At 37.7% G+C, this 16,708-nt stretch overlaps 2 protein-coding genes and 1 long non-coding RNA gene across 3 annotated transcripts; 1 reads left to right on the forward strand and 2 right to left on the reverse strand.

The window, feature by feature from the left end:
* The first annotated feature begins 842 nt into the window (after positions 1–842).
* LOC141612007 (uncharacterized) lies at positions 843–2,763 on the forward strand. The gene is made up of 3 exons (XR_012528938.1): positions 843–1,023; positions 1,752–1,812; positions 2,468–2,763. It is a non-coding gene; the product is annotated as an uncharacterized LOC141612007 (long non-coding RNA).
* Positions 2,764–2,877: 114 nt separating this feature from the next.
* On the reverse strand, positions 2,878–3,522 carry LOC141614212 (uncharacterized). Its single transcript, XM_074432970.1, has one exon. The coding sequence runs from the start codon at positions 3,520–3,522 to the stop codon at positions 2,878–2,880; it is 645 nt and encodes a 214-aa protein (XP_074289071.1).
* A 1,193-nt stretch (positions 3,523–4,715) lies between these two features.
* LOC141612005 (uncharacterized) lies at positions 4,716–16,374 on the reverse strand. Its single transcript, XM_074430705.1, has 10 exons — positions 16,058–16,374; positions 14,541–14,600; positions 9,097–9,198; positions 8,381–8,457; positions 7,608–7,731; positions 6,844–6,908; positions 6,535–6,604; positions 6,141–6,216; positions 5,783–5,864; positions 4,716–5,147 (listed from the first exon to the last, which is right to left on the reverse strand). The coding sequence occupies exons 1-10, from the start codon at positions 16,107–16,109 to the stop codon at positions 5,007–5,009; spliced, it is 849 nt and encodes a 282-aa protein (XP_074286806.1). The 5' UTR covers positions 16,110–16,374; the 3' UTR covers positions 4,716–5,006.
* Between the last annotated feature and the right edge of the window lie 334 nt (positions 16,375–16,708).

Below are 16,708 nucleotides of genomic sequence, written 5' to 3' on the forward strand. Positions count from 1 at the left end.
TGATCCGTTTCTAGCAATGCGATGAAGTGAACAAGCACATATCAAACCAAGTGTAGTAGCCTTTACACAACCGTAATCGATCATCAAGGCATCTTCCGTCATCTTGGCACCTCTTTTGAATTCTCCACGCAATTCAAAGATGGCATTCTTTGATATTTTATAAGAAAGTCTGGAAAATAATCGACTAATCCCCGTCAACCGCCTCGATCTAGATAACTCCAACGAGTGCCGGATCAACATGTTGCGTTTCCATCAAAGAATAAAACCGAATCCAGATGCTATCAATGGCCAGTTTTGCGCTATTCAACCATCTCTTCAAATTCGCATGAGCCGACTCAACCCGGGATGTAGAAGTGTTCTCAAAATGAGTTATCTTGTTCGTTCTATACTTGGCCCATTTCTCCAAGTGCGGGAACCATTGCCTCTCAATATAAGTCGCCACTCCAGCCCATTTCCTTGCCAAATTGCCCCACGCCACATTAAACTTATCTTCGGTCTCCGCCTCGACAACCGCTTCAACCAAGTTACAAGTTATGTGCTTAACCCAACTATCCCGACCCGTGATATCAAGTGCTTTCGTCTCCACTGTAACACCCCGTTATTTTCCGGATTTGTTTACAGAGCATTACTTTATCATTCTTTATTAATTTTTGGGTTTTAAATCGGAAACCTTAAAAAAAAAAGTAATAATATTAAGTTTTATAAATGTCATGAATTATAATAAAACTATTTTGGATCTTTTGAAAATAAATCAATTTAAATAATTTTGGATTATTTTCTCTTTTAAAATTCGACTCGGGCTTTGACCCAACTTATGACTTGATGAAATAAACGACTTTTACTAAAACCTAATACAGTACCCTCCTCTTACACAACTTTTCGTATTTGAACTCCTTCACAAGTCTAGCCCCTCTTTTCTCCCTGCTTGTTTTCCTATGCTCCACATCGAGATTTGTCGATCCCATCATAATTTCAACCACAGTTTTGATCATCCTTCTATTTTCCTTTGATATTATATAAAGTGTAAGTATTTTCCTTGATACTCCGTATTACTTTACTCAGTTTGTAAATAGAATTTCGTTTAGTAAGTAACACAAATTGCCCATATATTATCACAAGTCACCCGTTTTTCTTATGGATTACTGGCTATTAGTTGTACTGTCAATAATAATAGTGACCGAATTTCATGAGATTAGAATTTATGTACGGTGCGGGGTGTGTTGGTAAGAGAGTAGAGTTTGCAGGATAATTGGTGACTTTGGTTTGCAGAAGTTCACGTGTGAATTATTTGGTGGTTTTGGTAATTCATAATTAAATTGTTCATATACTATTAGGTGTTATGGTTTTCATTATAATAATGATGATAATGGTAATATTATTCTAAGTTCTTGTTGATTGGTGTAATCATGGGTCAATAATTGGTTGATTATCGATTAGGCCTAGATATTAAGATGGAAATGGTTTACAGTAAGCAAACTTTGTTGCAAATGAGGCTTGTTATCTTGACTTAATCATGGTGATTAATATAGGTTTTAAGTGATTGGAAATTTGGTTGTTGATATGAGTAATTTGGGATTAATTCGATGAGTGAACATCGTTGGATATGTGTCTGTAGTACTCCGTAGATAGTAAGGTGTAAGAGGAACTATAAGAGTATTTTAGCGAGTGTTTTAGTTAGTAGATCTATTTATTAAGTTAGGGTCGTTTGAATGATTAACGAGATTTGTTAACCCACTTTATATTATATGTAGTTGGTGGGTTTGAGGAGAAAGAACTTTTGGATTGAGCTAATTTGATTTGCTATTTCGAAAGGTAAGGACTTTTACCCTTTTTTTTAAATTTAAGTAAAGAACATGTTCGGTTCAATCATTAACTGTTTTTATAACATTTTGGCATCGATGAGATTTTACTTGTATTTCTAAATTTTGAATATTACACATTGGAATGGTTTCGGCTTAGGCCGCTTTGGAAAATTTGGGTTCTTCTGGTCTAGATGGTTTAAGGTCGTCTCTGAAGCTCCTGGGATTACGTCCCGAAACTAAACTCTTGGCCCGAGTTCATTTGGGTGGGGATTGTCCGGCCCCCACTCGCTAGGTAGTTAGACTTTCTTCTTTGGCCGTTCCATCCTACTGACTGCCCAAATGTGAGAGGTGCGCACTTTTATGAGTCTAACAAAGCACAGGTGGTGCCTCTAGACCGTGTCAAGGATAGGACCTTGGCACACAGGTGGTAAAAGTTTTGATTTTGAATTGTTTGGTTAATATTATTGGATTTATAGCATTTGGTTTTGGAATGTATTTCTTGTTTTTACTTTGGTTTCAAAGCTTTGTTAATTTATAATACTGTTTCTGAATTTTTCAATATTTCTTATTTTTTTTTTAAACTCAGCTTCTGTTGACGTCCTTATGTTTTGGGTCGTTCCCCCACTGGAACCTGTACCTATTTATATTTTGGGTACAATTGATAGGTACAATTGAGATGCTTGAGATGCTGCATGGGTGCATACTGGATCCGGGGATTAGTACGAGTGTGGAAGGATTTTGAATAAAGACTTCGTCTTAAACTATTTATAATTTTATTATATCATTGGATTTGAATTTTATTTATTGTTTTAGATTTTGTAAGACTTAAGTCTTCCGCTGCAATGTTTTAATTATTTGATAAAATTTTGAGACACGTACCTTGTTTTTAAAAGTTGACTCTGTATTTACCTTGCACTTGGCATTTCCAGCTAAGTGTGGAGTGACAGCCGTGAATTTTCCATCTCTAGTTTATCGTTTTGGTCGTGAAAATTTAGGGTTGTTACATCCAAGTTAGAATATATATGCCAAAGACATAGCAAGTGAGACGAATCCGGAAAAACAATGGGAATCGCGTTCAACAAACCTGCCTCGCAATCAGTAACAATAGCATTATATTAGGTTGAACAATATCATTGAGAAGGGCCTTCAGTTTCCGTAAGACCCACAGATATCCATCCTCGGACTCATGCTTCACAAGAGCATACGCGATGACAAAGCTCTTCCCGACGGGTGTGACTCCAACCATCTCAACAAGCGGAAGACGGTATAAATTTGTCTTGTACGTGGAATCGATCAGTACCACATAATAGTATGATCGAAACATCTTAACGGCTTCTGGATGAGCCATGAACACGTGGGTTAGCTCATCGGTCTCCTGATCAGTGACCCAATAATGAACGTACTTATGCTGAACCGCAAATGCTAGCATTTGTTGTGCCGGGTTTCTCCCATCCCTTTCCTCGGCCCTTACTTTCTGAGAACGATTGTAGATTTGTCGTTGATTAGGTCTTGACTTTTCCGGATTCCGCTGATGCAAACCCGCACTAATAATTGCCGGTCTAACGTGAGCTCTAACTTGGGCATCGATATAAGCCAACTCCTCTTCATCAAACTTTGCAAAGTATCTGTCGCCGTCACAATACAACGTTAAAGCATGATTATGAAACCCGGATCTCATGACAAGCTTCCACTTATTCTCTTGTAATTCAACAACTTTCATTGAAAATTTGCATTTGCACCACGCGGTAGCCGTGTTACCCCTCATTAAAGAATCGGCATCCTTATTTACGGGACCTCTTCCACCCATCCGACAAACAAAATAATCTTGCTCAAATTCGTGTTACGACCAACTCTCTTGTAGCTTGCTCTTTTTATACCAAACCCGAGTCGGAGTCCGATCTCATATGCCCAATTAAACGCTTCCATACTTGATGCAAAGAACATGGTAGTCGTAAAATGATCTGAGTAATCAATATCGTCTCCATCGTTATTCACCTGCGCACGCATTTCGATAAATTAGTTAATAATTAATTATTTTCTACGAAACGAGTCGGAAAAAATAAAAAATAAAAAAAATATAATACAAAGACGGTAATTAATTATTTTAATTGTTTTATACAAGACGAGTCGGAAAAAATAAAGAGAAAAATATAATATAAAGACGGTAATTAATTATTTTAATTGTTTTATACAAAACGAGTCGGAAAAAATAAAAAATAAAAAATATATAATACAAAGACGGGAATTAATTATTTTAATTGTTTTATACAAAACGAGTCGGAAAAAATAAAAAAAAAAATATAAGACGGAAAAAAAAAAAAAGAAAAAAAAAATAAATACACGAATTGGGCCTGGACGAAAGAATTTTTCGTCTAAAACCAGGCCTGGACGAAAAATTCTTTCGTCCAATATGGGCCTTGGACGAAAGAATTTTTCGTCTAGGCCTGGTGTTGGACGAAAAATTCTTTCGTCCAAGGCCTATACTGGACGAAAGAATTTTTCGTCCAACACCAGGTCTGGACGAAAATTCTCTTCGTCCAGCCCATTTCGTCTTTTTTTTCGATTGCATTTTCAACTAAATCCGTCACAAATTCTATCATAATTCCGTCTACAATCAAGGCATCTATCCTAATTCGGGATTCAATCGATAATAAAACATAAATTTTAGACAAAACTAAATCGTAAACTCACCTCGTTACTAGCTTCATTGTTGGAATCGTTGTTAAAATCGTTCCCGTTCATGTTGCTAATTACGAATACCGCTCTTTTTTTTTTTTTTGAAAAGCCGTCTTTTATTTTTGTTTGAAATATTTTAGTGAGGCGGTGACTTGTGTTTTAGTGAGACGGAAATTGCATTTGTGTTTTAGTGAGACAAAAATTGCATTTTAGTGAGACGGATATGGAGTTATGTTATGGAGGGCAAACTTGGAAATTTACATTAATTGTCGACGATAATTAGTAAATTGTCGACGATATATAGCAGAACCCGATCCATATTCCAAAACATTTACATTCATCAAGTCCAAAGAAATGTGAAATTGTAAATGAACGAAACACTGCCGAATAGTAAAGTCAAGGGTGACATATCAACTACCTTGCATGGATTCAAGGAACTCTTACAAGGAACCCTAGAAGAATGAGGTTCAATTCCAAAAAATAGTTCAAGCCGATACAATAATCAGGTTTTTCTGGATCAGACTGCCACTAAGTTGGCTTAGTTCTGCTTCTTGTGGCTCTTGAAAACATGTCTTTTATGTTACGTGAATTGGTCTCAGGCTTCAGCTTTTTAGCCTGCCTCCCGATCTTGGCCACCTTCTTGTCTACAGACCCCGATGATCCATTTTCCTGTCACATAAATGCATACAAAAAGGATAAGACTCCCAAATTTTTGTCAACTTAAAGAGACTTCCTAAACTGACGGGTGTTTTAGAGTGCTTTCAGTAAAATTTAGGAGAATGCTTGGATAACTTGATATTTACTCGTCAATTGTGGCATTTATGGACTACAACAAGCACAAATCTTAGAATATGAGCAGCTCATGCAGACATATCAAGTATTAAATATAAATTAGCTGCAGTTAATCAAAGGTTAGTTAAATACGAGCTAAGCTAAAACTATTAAGGCAATTCAGACACAATGGTGAAAGGGAAGAGGGTGACAAGGTTATGGCCTGGAGAGACATTCAATTTTTGTTGAATTTTTCATTGAAAAATATTAAAAGTATCAATGCAGTCGTCCATCGCCCTGCTAGAGTTTTAAGATCGTCTTCTCTGGCTCCACATTCAGTACAGATAATTAACACCTTAAAAGGAGCTTGATGATGTTGTCTCATAAACTTCTAACTCAACAGTTCTAAAAGACCTCAAAATAGAGTACATGTATTGCAAGGAGCTGTCAAATATTTAACTAGAGATATAGAGGATTCGAATAAATAGGCTCCAATAGACTAAGAGATGCATGACAAAAAAACAGATTCATACCTGAGTGAAGGGTTGAGGTGCAGTATCAGGCGTGGACGAATACTGGTCCACCGCTTTCACCGTCAGCTCTTGCAAATTCAATCTGGCAAAATTATGAAGACAAACATGTTGTAACCATTAAACAAACTTGCTCCTAAGCATTATGATTCCTGAGTCTTGCGTTTTATCAGTATATTTCAATCAAAATCTATGTCATTACTTAAGCCACCAACAATGTTTCTTTCCCTACCAATGAGTCAATCAGAACTCTTCTTAGGTATTTCCTAAAATTGTTTCAGTTTTAGTCGCCGATTCTCCTTCTGAAGCCGATTTTATGTCAACGATGAACTATTTAAAATTAAAATTATTAACACAATACCTGAGATGATTACATAGAAGTTCCATCCAAGGCTCATTCCTCAAATACTCGCCCAACATTAATACAACATCCGCCACTGCAGTTTATAGTAAAGCAATATCAGTTAAGATCATTCATAGAATATTGAGCCACAATAAATAATGTACGTGGAATCTTCAGGAATTATATAAAAGCTTTAGTTCTCTTTGACAATGATTAACAATCGCCTTTCACAGAATTTGTATCTACTCATTTCAACATTTAGAGAATAGGATTTTGGAGAGGCGTATGTTTTCAATTATGTTTCTCCAGGAGCACTTTAAGGTGCATCACCTGGAGGCTCATAAACCAGTAAAACCACTGAATGTTCCTAAGGCCTACATTTCAGCAATTGTTTGCAACGATAAAATCTTACATGTACGTTTTTCATCCTGAGCAGCATAGTTCTTGTCCAGTGTAAGCAAAGTTTGTTTTAGTCTTTCAACCTGCAAACAAAAGAAAATATTAGTAACAGCAGCCACTGATGATAGGTTGACCTGGTAAATCTGATCAATCAAACCATACTACGGACAATGAAATGAGTATGTGGACTGGACTATGGACAGCAGAACTAGCGAAGAAAATCGTTCCTGACTTTACATCTATGAACTTTACTCAAGCCAACGCGTGACTGGGAGATACAAAACACGGATGTTCACTAATCTACACCATGCTTCGGACTCACCTTCTTACACAACCATGCTAAGACCTTAGAATCATCCAGCCTGAAGAACTTTGTAGATCCAATTTCTACGAACACAAGGAAGAAAGAGTAAAAAAGATATCCTGTATATAAAATCATTGCAATAATCTAGGTAGCTAAGCAAAAGGGAGTAATACACGGTAAAGTTACATAAATTTAGATCTCTGAATGTGACAAAATTGAACACACTTCAACTTCACTTTGGCCTCTCATCGATTAGACACTCCTCTTAGTATGATATGATGACCCTCGACACGATACAACAGTTCCAACACTTCATTTAGGCTGAAAACATGTTTATTTTGTTGTCACAAAACAGCCCTGTTCGACACAAGCCTAATGCGAAACTTACAGACGCGTCTATGTAACACTGATTTACTGTTATTAAACCACCAAGGACAGATTCTCCAAAAACTCCTCAACAGCTACCCATCAAAGTTCAACAATTTGATGGCACAAAAGTTGTCCATGAAATTTTAAGTTCAGTTTTAGGCAGAAGCGAAAGTCATGTGGTATTTCAAATGCTAATGTTGGTATTAGTGAACCCTCACCATTTGTCAGTAACACTTCAGAATATAACTCAGATCATTTTTCTTAATTTACTAGACATTAGCAAAAGATCGAAATGCTAATGCAAAAATGAATGAAACAATCTCATCATATATAAAATGAAAATATACAACAGCACAGTCTAATGGCAGGTGAACAAACAGTACATGAAATAACAGGCTTGTTCGGGGAATGACCTTTAACTTCACAAACAATGCACATTGATTTCTCAGAGATTCCCAACAAATGCTGATACCCAGGATAACCATCAACAAACATAATCTCATCTAATTGTCTGAATTTCCCTGGATCTTCTCCCTTCTGCATCCACAACCAACACAAATAAAAGTTAAATAAAGACGAGTAACAGATGAATATATAAATCAAGAAACGGATAAAGGCAGTCAAACATCAGTCACAAACATAATTTTATCCCAGGATCAAGTTCCTATTACAATTGCCAGTAATATGAACATCAAAAGTCGAGAGGTCATTTAACAAAAGAATGAGGTACAAATCAGTACGAAAAAAAATGAATGGAAGGGCGCCATAATGGATAAAACTCAAAAGCTGTTATTATTTACACCTGAACTAACATATACATTAGGCTAACAACACTACACTATCAATGGATCCCGCAAATTGCGGGGTGGGGGTGTAAGCTATTTCTGAATATGCAAAAGGCTGTAGTTACAAAAAAGTTCAGCAAAAATGGATAGAAAGAAGCTAAATTGAAAAGGCACAGAAAAAAAATCCAGACAGAATATGTTGGATAAATATAACTTGAAGAGAACAGTACCTTAGGCTCTTAGCCTCTATAAGCAGATTCCAGTGGCACACAAAAATTGTATATCCAAATTTAGAGTGAAACACAATGTACGAGATAAACCCTTTCCTATAGTCATATACCAGGAAATATGCCAGTACACTACACAATGAAATACTGTCACTGTGTCACACTGTCACGTACCTTCATTCGAGCATCCTCGAATATTGGTAGCATAATAAAGACGGGATCAACTGGTGTTGATGTATATATGCTTCCATCTGTAATAAATTCATCAGACAAAAGGAAGAAGAAGAAAGCAAGAGGTGGTTTTATTTCTAGGTGAGATGGATTTCAAATAAGCAAGAGAAAATCAGTGGACTGAAGGCAGAGATAGGGAAATCCAGAGCAAATACAGATAAATAATATGTGATTTTAAGGACAAAATAGAAAGCACCCACGGGCCGCGGCTAAGAGATATACTTCAAACATATACTAGAGAGAAGCTTTGAACAACTTTGTAGTTAGAACCTCTAAATGTCTGAATAGGCAACATGTCAATCAGACACGAGAGTAAGTTAAGACTAAGGGGTTGTCTATGTTCCACAAAACACTGAAAATAAGATCCTAATATCTCCAAGCAGGTGAAGGGAACTCAACTCAGCTAGTACTCCATCTAGCCTAAACGACAATGATGTCCCTGCAGCTACAAAATTCGCATAAATAAACCCACAGATAACCTTCAGTGAGCGTTTTACATTGTCTCCACTCTCCACTTAAACAGCTAGTTACTCCAACAAGGGCTTTAAAATCGACAGCACTGACCAAATCCTTGACAAATAAAGTGATACCATGCCAATGGAATTAGAAAGTTCAGAGACAAAAACTTTGCCATTCACGAGAGAAGTAATGAAAACTACCTTCGCAGACATAGTCTCCCAAAAACCACGAGCAATGCGATTGCTTGAACCACTGAAGTTCTTGAAGACCATCATTAACGAAGAGGTAACTTGTTGCAGTTCCTACAGGATTATTTCAAAAATGAGTGGATTTATAAATATATAATCCAAGATCAAGGCTAAACCAATTCAAATATCTAAATTTAACAAGCAGCTTCAGCATAGTAAACATAGAGCTTCTTCTGGAGCTTGTAGCGAATCAGAGAAATATTATGTGATAAGAGTAAGACGGATAATAATAATTTGAACTCTTGCAATAATTTTATTATCTCTTAATAAAATTGGAAATACACCAATTATAACTAAACATACACACACTCTTAACCTCACAAATATTTCTACGGACTCACTAAAGCTTACAAACACTTCTTATTGTTTGCTTTGTTTGTGAATACATTTCACTGGCAAAATGCTAGCCTATTTATACTAAAATAAACTACTGTATAAACTACTCCTTTCCCACCTACAATCAACTTTGTCAAATACTCTATTACCAACATGCTATAATAGGAGTGTAGGACGGTGAAGACTAAAGCTTGTTGAAATGAGGTAAGCAATGACATCAAGAGTAGTTGGTGAATTTTAACACTCCCCCTCAACGACTACTCTCTCTCAGAGTTAGCCTAGAGATTACACCAAGCTGCTTGCGGAAATTTTCGAACTTAGGTCCACCAAGTCCCTTGGTAAAAATGTCGGCAACTTGATCATCGGTCTTAACATAGTCAAGATGAATCTCACCTCTTAGAACCTTCTCTCGTACAAAATGGTAATGTACTTTAACATGTTTCGTCCTAGCATGAAAAATTGGATTTTCGGCTAATCTCATTGCTGACATGTTGTCACAATAAACTTTCGCTTCAGAATCAACAACTGGTTGATATAGATCCTTCAAGAGTTGTGTTAGCCATACACACTCTTGTGCTGCCATCGCTGCTGCTCTATACTCTGCCTGTGTACTCGACAATGATCGACAATGATACAGTAGGTTGCCTCTTACTACACCACGAAACAGCACCGGAACCAAGACTAAACACATACGCGGTAGTTGTTCGACGTGTGTCATGATCACCGGCATAATCAGCATCACAATACCCGTGAATTTCAGAAAATTCACCACTTGGGTACAATATTCCATAGTCAACTGTTCCTTTAATGTACCTCAATATACGTCGTATTACTTCCAAATGAGACTTCTTTGGATTTTGCATGAAACGACTAACCACACTTACAGCGTAAGCGACATCAGGTCGAGTCAATGTGAGATATATAAGACTTCCCACGAGTTGTTTATACATCGTCACATCCTCTAAATCTTTTCCCTCCGTAGAACATAGTCTAACATTGATCTCAATTGGAGTCGACACTGGTTTGCAATCGAGCATCCCTTACTTCTCCAAAATATCTTGGACGTATTTCTGTTGACAAAGAAATATCCCACCTTTGGTTCTGTCTACCTCTAGACCAAGAAAATGTTTTAGCTCTCCAAGCTCTTTCAAATGAAACCTTATTGAGAGATTTGATCTTATTTGATGAATCTCTCTATCATCATCTCCCGTGATGATAAGATCATCCACATAAACGAGGACCACTGACAACTTTCCATCCCATCTCGAGCTTTCACAAACAAGCTCGAATCTGCAGGAGCCACTGAATAACCGCTTTGTAGTAAGAATTCAGCTATCTTACCATACCATGCTCGTGGTGCTTGCTTCAATCCATAAAGAGCTTTCTTCAACTTACATACATAATGTTGATCAGAACTCTCAAACTCTTTTGGTTGATCCATGTATATGTCTCTATCAAGCTCGCCATGAAGAAATGCATTCTTCACGTCCATCTGCCACAATTTCCATGAGTTACTAGCTGCAACTGCTAGTAAAACGCGTACCGTGGTAATCTTCGCAACTGCTAGTAAAACGCGTACCGTGGTAATCTTCGCAACTGGACTAAATGTTTCATCATAATCTAGCCCATATTGCTGAGAGAATCCTCGAGCTACTAGTCGTGCCTTATACCTTTCAATAGAACCATCTGGCTTGGTCTTCACTTTATACATCCACTTGCATGAAATGGGTTTAACATCACTTGGCTTTGGCACTAACTCCAAGTTTCATTTTGATGAAGTGCTTGCATTTCCTCTTCCATAGCCTTACTACGAGCGGCCTCATCGTAACTACTTGGCTCTTTCACAGTGTTCTCCACCATTGCGGCATTTGCATATTTAGGATTTGGCTTGTGTGGCCGGCTAGTTCTCCTCACTTGTTGCTGACTATCCTTATCTTGGATAATGACATCTTCACCCTGACTCGGTCTTACTTCCTCAGGAGTTCTATGGTGTACTCCTATTCTCCAAGGACTTTTCTCTTTTGCTGGTGAATGTTGAGATTCTTCACTTTCTGATTCACCATCACTCTCGCTTAACTGGACATTTTCCTCATCTATCTTATCCTTGAGTTTTTCCTCAATCTCCCGCAGTAACACGGTTTGTGGTGACCACCAAGATGATGCTTCATCAAACACCACATTTCTTGACACATGATACTTGTCAGTAGTTCGATCACAACATTTCCAACCTTTCCTTTGATCATCGTACCCAAGAAAGATACAATGAATTGCCTTCTTGTCAAACTTGGTACGAAGATGATCCGGAACGAAGACATAACATACACACCCGAAAACTCGAAAATGACTTAGAGCGGGTTTTCGCTTCCACAACTTTTGAAATGGAGAGACATATTCTAATCTCGCTTGTGGTAGCCTATTTGTCACATGTGCAGTTGTCTTCATGCATTCAGCCCAGTAACGTGGGGGTACATTTTTGGCATGTACCATACTTCTGCATGTCTCAACCAAATGTCGATTTTTCCTCTCTGCCACTCCATTGTGTTGTGGAGTGTTTGGACACGTCAACTGACGTTTGATCTTACAATCTTGTAGATATCGTGTGAATTCTGTGGAAGTAAACTCTCCCCCATTGTCTGTACGTAGACACTGAATCTTGCTGCCAACTTCTTTTTCACTTTTTCTTTGAAAGTTTTGAACTTGTCAAAAGCTTCTGATTTTTCCTTTAAAAAATCAACCCACACATATCTTGAGAAATCATCAATGAAAGTGATCATGTAACGATAACCACTAACTGATGGTTGCTTCACCGGACCAAATAGGTCAGAATGAATTAACTCCAGAGGTGTCTCCGCCTTGAACTTTGACTCCTCATATGGTAGTTGGTGTGCTTTGTCAAATTGACACCCAACACAAACCAGATCTTCCTTCACATCAAGTTGAGGAAGACCATTGAGCATTGATTTACTCATCATGGCTTTAAGCTTTGTGTAGCTTACATGCCACAGCGTGCATGCACAAATCAACCGTCTCATTTTTTCTAGCTTTGTCTACATATGCCGTTTGAGCGGACATTACGTAGACAGATTCCAAACGTCGCCCTTCCATGATAGGAGATGAATTTTCCTCCAAACTTGGATACACTTTCACATCATTAGGCCCAAAAACCACATGATTTCCCGAAGCTGCTAGTTGTGACACCGATATTAAATTCTTCGTCATATCTGATACATGATAGACATTATCAAGATGAACTTACTTGTTACTATATCTTGGGATAACCATTGCCTTGCCAATGAGTGATTGGAACTTCGAGTTATTTGCAGTCACAACAACTCGTCCACGCTTGTACTCTGACATGCTAAGAAACTTCTCTTTGTCTCCCGTCATATGATACGAGCAACCTCAATCAATTATCTAATCATCTTTATAATTGATTAAGTTGTCACTTTCCGCGACTAATGCCATTGATTCGTGCACTGTCGACTTCTTGCTTGAACCTTCTTGTTCAACTGAATATGAAGCTTGAACATCCCATTCAACTTCATTATTTTTGTGCTCGTTTGATGTTGCGACATTTCCTTTGGCTGGTTTTGACCAACAATCTCGAGCATAATGTCCCTTTTTACTACAATTGTAGCAAACAACATCTGGGCGCACCTGACCTCTTTGCTGGTCTGGTTGTCGATCTTGACGAGCTCCCCCTCGTTGGAAGCCTCCTCTTCCTTAGCCTTTTCTGAATCCTCCTAGCTTTCTATTTGAACCGCCTTGCGAACTCGACCCATAATTTCTCTTATTACCTCCTTGGTATGACTTTTTATTACCAAATAGAGCCTTTTCTTCTTCCTTGATGGATGCTCCAGACATTTGCTTATCTAGAGCTTTTTTGCTTATCTGGAGCTTCTTGGTTGGCTAACATATTTTCAAACTCAATAAGAGTTGGTTGTGTAGCCGAACCTCGAATTGCTGCATCAAGAGTACTGAAACCTGGCCTTAAACCAAAGATAATAATTCTTCGCATCCTGGTATCTGTGATTGGATTTTCAGGATCCAACTTTGTGATTTGCTCACACAAAGTTTTGACTTTGGTAAACCACTCGTTTACCGACATGGTATTCTGTCGAACCGACATTAGCTCATTCTCGAGCAACTGGAGTTCAGAATCATTCTTCTTTGAGAACAATTGTTTTAAAGTGTCCCATGCCTCCTTTGGTGTTTCTGCATCTTTGATGCGGTACAGCATATCATCCCCGACGGTTGCTGTTAACACGTACATAGCCTTTCCGGCTTTGACCTTCCACTTCTTCAACTCTTCTCCTCTAGCTCCTCCTCTAGCTGGTTTGCGGTTTCACCACCGCCAACGATGCTCCAAAGATCTTGTCCCAATAGATAGAATTGCATACGTGTGCTCCACGTACTGTAATTTCCACTGTTTAACTTCTCAATACCACTAGTTGAAAAGTTGATATCTCCCATGGTGACTTGATGACGCTCGGCTCAATCAAGTAAGCTTGATCCCCGACCAACCGGACTGTGCACACTAAGATAATATTGATCCCGGATCAATATTTGGACAAGATAAATAACACTCCGCCTTACGCCTTACTAGCTCTGATGCCAAATGTAGCGAATCAGAGTGTATTTTATACGGTAAGCGTAGTGAAAAATATTATGTGATAAGAGTAAGACGGATAATAATAATTTGAACTCTTGCAATAATTTTATTATCTCTTAATAAAATTGGAAATACACCAATTATAAATAAACACACACACACACACACACTCTTAATCTCACAAATATTTCTACGGACTCACTAAAGCTTACAAACACTTCTTATTGTTTGCTTTGTTTGTGAATACATTTCACTGGCAAAATGCTAGCCTATTTATACTAAAATAAACTACTGTATAAACTACTCCTTTCCCACCTACAATCAACTTTGTCAAATACTCTATTACCAACATGCTATAATAGGAGTGTAGGACGGTGAAGACTAAAGCTTGTTGAAATGAGGTAAGCAATGACATCAAGAGTAGTTGGTGAATTTTAACAGAGCTTACCGGATTTAGGATGGCGAAGCGAGATCATGTGTCCTGCACCTCTCTCAGAAACACCTGCATCTGTTTTACATAACAAAAAAGTTGGAACATCAAACAGAATTGAAGAAAACGTAACTGTATCCAGAATTCCATATGACTAAATTTAAGAGAAATATCTATATAACGACTTAACGAGTGCATAGCAAAATATTTAGAGAACAGGTGTGATGTCCCTGAATATTTATCAATAATGGTGAAGCACAATAAAAAGGTAAATGGTTATTGGTTGTGTAATTCACTAATGACGCATAAAGTGATGGTCAACCTTCATCTCAACAAGAATCCCTTTAAAACAACCACAAGTGTAATTAGTAGGCAAAACACTTGAAGTCCACAAAGCGCGTCAGGTTACATGTTCCTACCCCATCTAACCAATTTAAAACTTTGTGGCTAAGTGTCAGTTAGAGACAAACGGATGACAAACTTTAGTTCGAGTGAAAAGAGTCCAAGCTATGGTAGAACAGGTTAAACAGCAATTTATCAGCGACATGACAGCACAGGTATCAAGTAATATGCACACAGGAAAAACGATGACATTAAGGGTGTGTTTGGATTGAGTGATTTGGAGGGAAAAGAAAGGGAGGGGGAATAGGGGATTTAAAATCTCTTGTTTGGATAGGAAATGAAGGTGGAGGGAAATGGAGGGGGCTAGATTTGGAGGGATCCAATTTCCCTCCTCCAAGCCTAATCAAAATCTCTCCATAATAGGCAAGATTTGGAGGGAAATTGTATCCAAACATCCACACTCCATTCCCCCTCCTCTTCCCTTACCTCCCTTTCTCTTCCCTCCTCCCCCCTCCTCTCCCTTTTCCTCCACTTTTGCTATCCAAACACACCCTAAATCACCCATCTTCCTAACGAAACCAAATGACGAAGGGCGTTGGCCACCATCCAAAAGCAAAAATCCACCTACCCTAGTGAATTAGTGTTGGAGAGTAAGGGTGTGGTTGGATAAGGAAATTTGGAGGAAAATGTGGATATGCATAAGCCCGAGTTTATCTGTGGAAATTTAAAAATGATGAAAGGGTTGATACTAAAGGTACTACCATTACGATTCCTTCCGAGATGAAGGATACTAATGAGTCCCCTAATGGGAATGTGATACTGCCAACCCCTAGTATCACACTGTCAAACATACAGATCTCTCTAGTAAGGAAAGAGGTTATATTAGATGGTCCAGTACATATCAAAGGATTAAATACATTTACTAAACCAATTAACTCACAAGTTCCGAGGTTTCGACTACTTTAAGGCATCATCAACTCATGTCAAAGTCCAAATTTAACTACTTGCAACAATTCTCTAATATTATTGATTGAGCAATATAAGGCTAAAGAAATCAAGTGCAACGATATCTTACCAAAAAGAATTACTCGTACACACTTACTCTTTAATAAGAGCAAGTGAAAGCTCGCAAATTAAGTAAAATCTAAGACAGTAAAGAATAAAATGCAAGAATTAAGGAATTAGAGTATTACCAGGAGCAATAAGAACCCTAATTTCACCATCACCACTATCCCACCAACCCATTTCCAAACCTCCCTCTTAGTTTACAATTAGGGTTTCAATTCTTCCTAAACGGGGCTTTTTTTTAGGATTAAGATTAAAATGCAGGAGAAGTAGAAAAAGATTGATTTATTTCAATAAGAAAGCATTAATTTGGTTGATTTAAAATAAATTGGGGGAGAATTAACAACGGTTATGGGATTTTGTGGTGTTTGCTTGAAAAAGGCGCCAATATGTGGGAGTTTCCCGCTCTTTTAGACCACTATTCACTAGTCCCCAGTCCCCACTCATTTTGCCAAACAAACATTACACTTTCTTAAATGATCACTATTCAAGCGTACACCTATATTTTCAGTCATTTATTTACCTTTACTTTTTATCCTTTTATTTTTACTCCATACCTTTGGGTCATTTGTTTTAACTTTCATGGCCAAACTACTCCAAAGTCTAAAGCTAATCCGTCACAAAACACAAAATTCCAGTCATTTGTTCAACTTCCAATACCAGTGGGTCATTATTATACGGGTTTAATTCAATTCATCTAACCGTAAAATGGAAGTTAAAACGATAATATTTAAGTATGACCAAACTAATTGAACATTAATCTGTCACAACTTACAAGT

The sequence above is a fragment of the Silene latifolia genome, chromosome 11 (assembly GCF_048544455.1).
Source record: "Silene latifolia isolate original U9 population chromosome 11, ASM4854445v1, whole genome shotgun sequence".
Taxonomy (NCBI): Eukaryota; Viridiplantae; Streptophyta; class Magnoliopsida; order Caryophyllales; family Caryophyllaceae; genus Silene; species Silene latifolia.

Excerpts from the sequence above, each read along its gene's own strand:
- LOC141614212 (XM_074432970.1), bottom strand. The coding sequence starts at position 3,522 with ATGAAAGTTGTTGAATTACAAGAGAATAAGTGGAAGCTTGTCATGAGA.
- LOC141612005 (XM_074430705.1), bottom strand. The coding sequence starts at position 16,109 with ATGGGTTGGTGGGATAGTGGTGATGGTGAAATTAGGGTTCTTATTGCT. Across the intron at positions 7,732-8,380 it reads TCGAGGATGCTCGAATGAAG|AAGGGAGAAGATCCAGGGAA; the intron begins GTACGTGACAGT and ends TTGTGGATGCAG. Across the intron at positions 6,909-7,607 it reads CATTGTTTGTGAAGTTAAAG|AAATTGGATCTACAAAGTTC; the intron begins GTCATTCCCCGA and ends TTGTGTTCGTAG.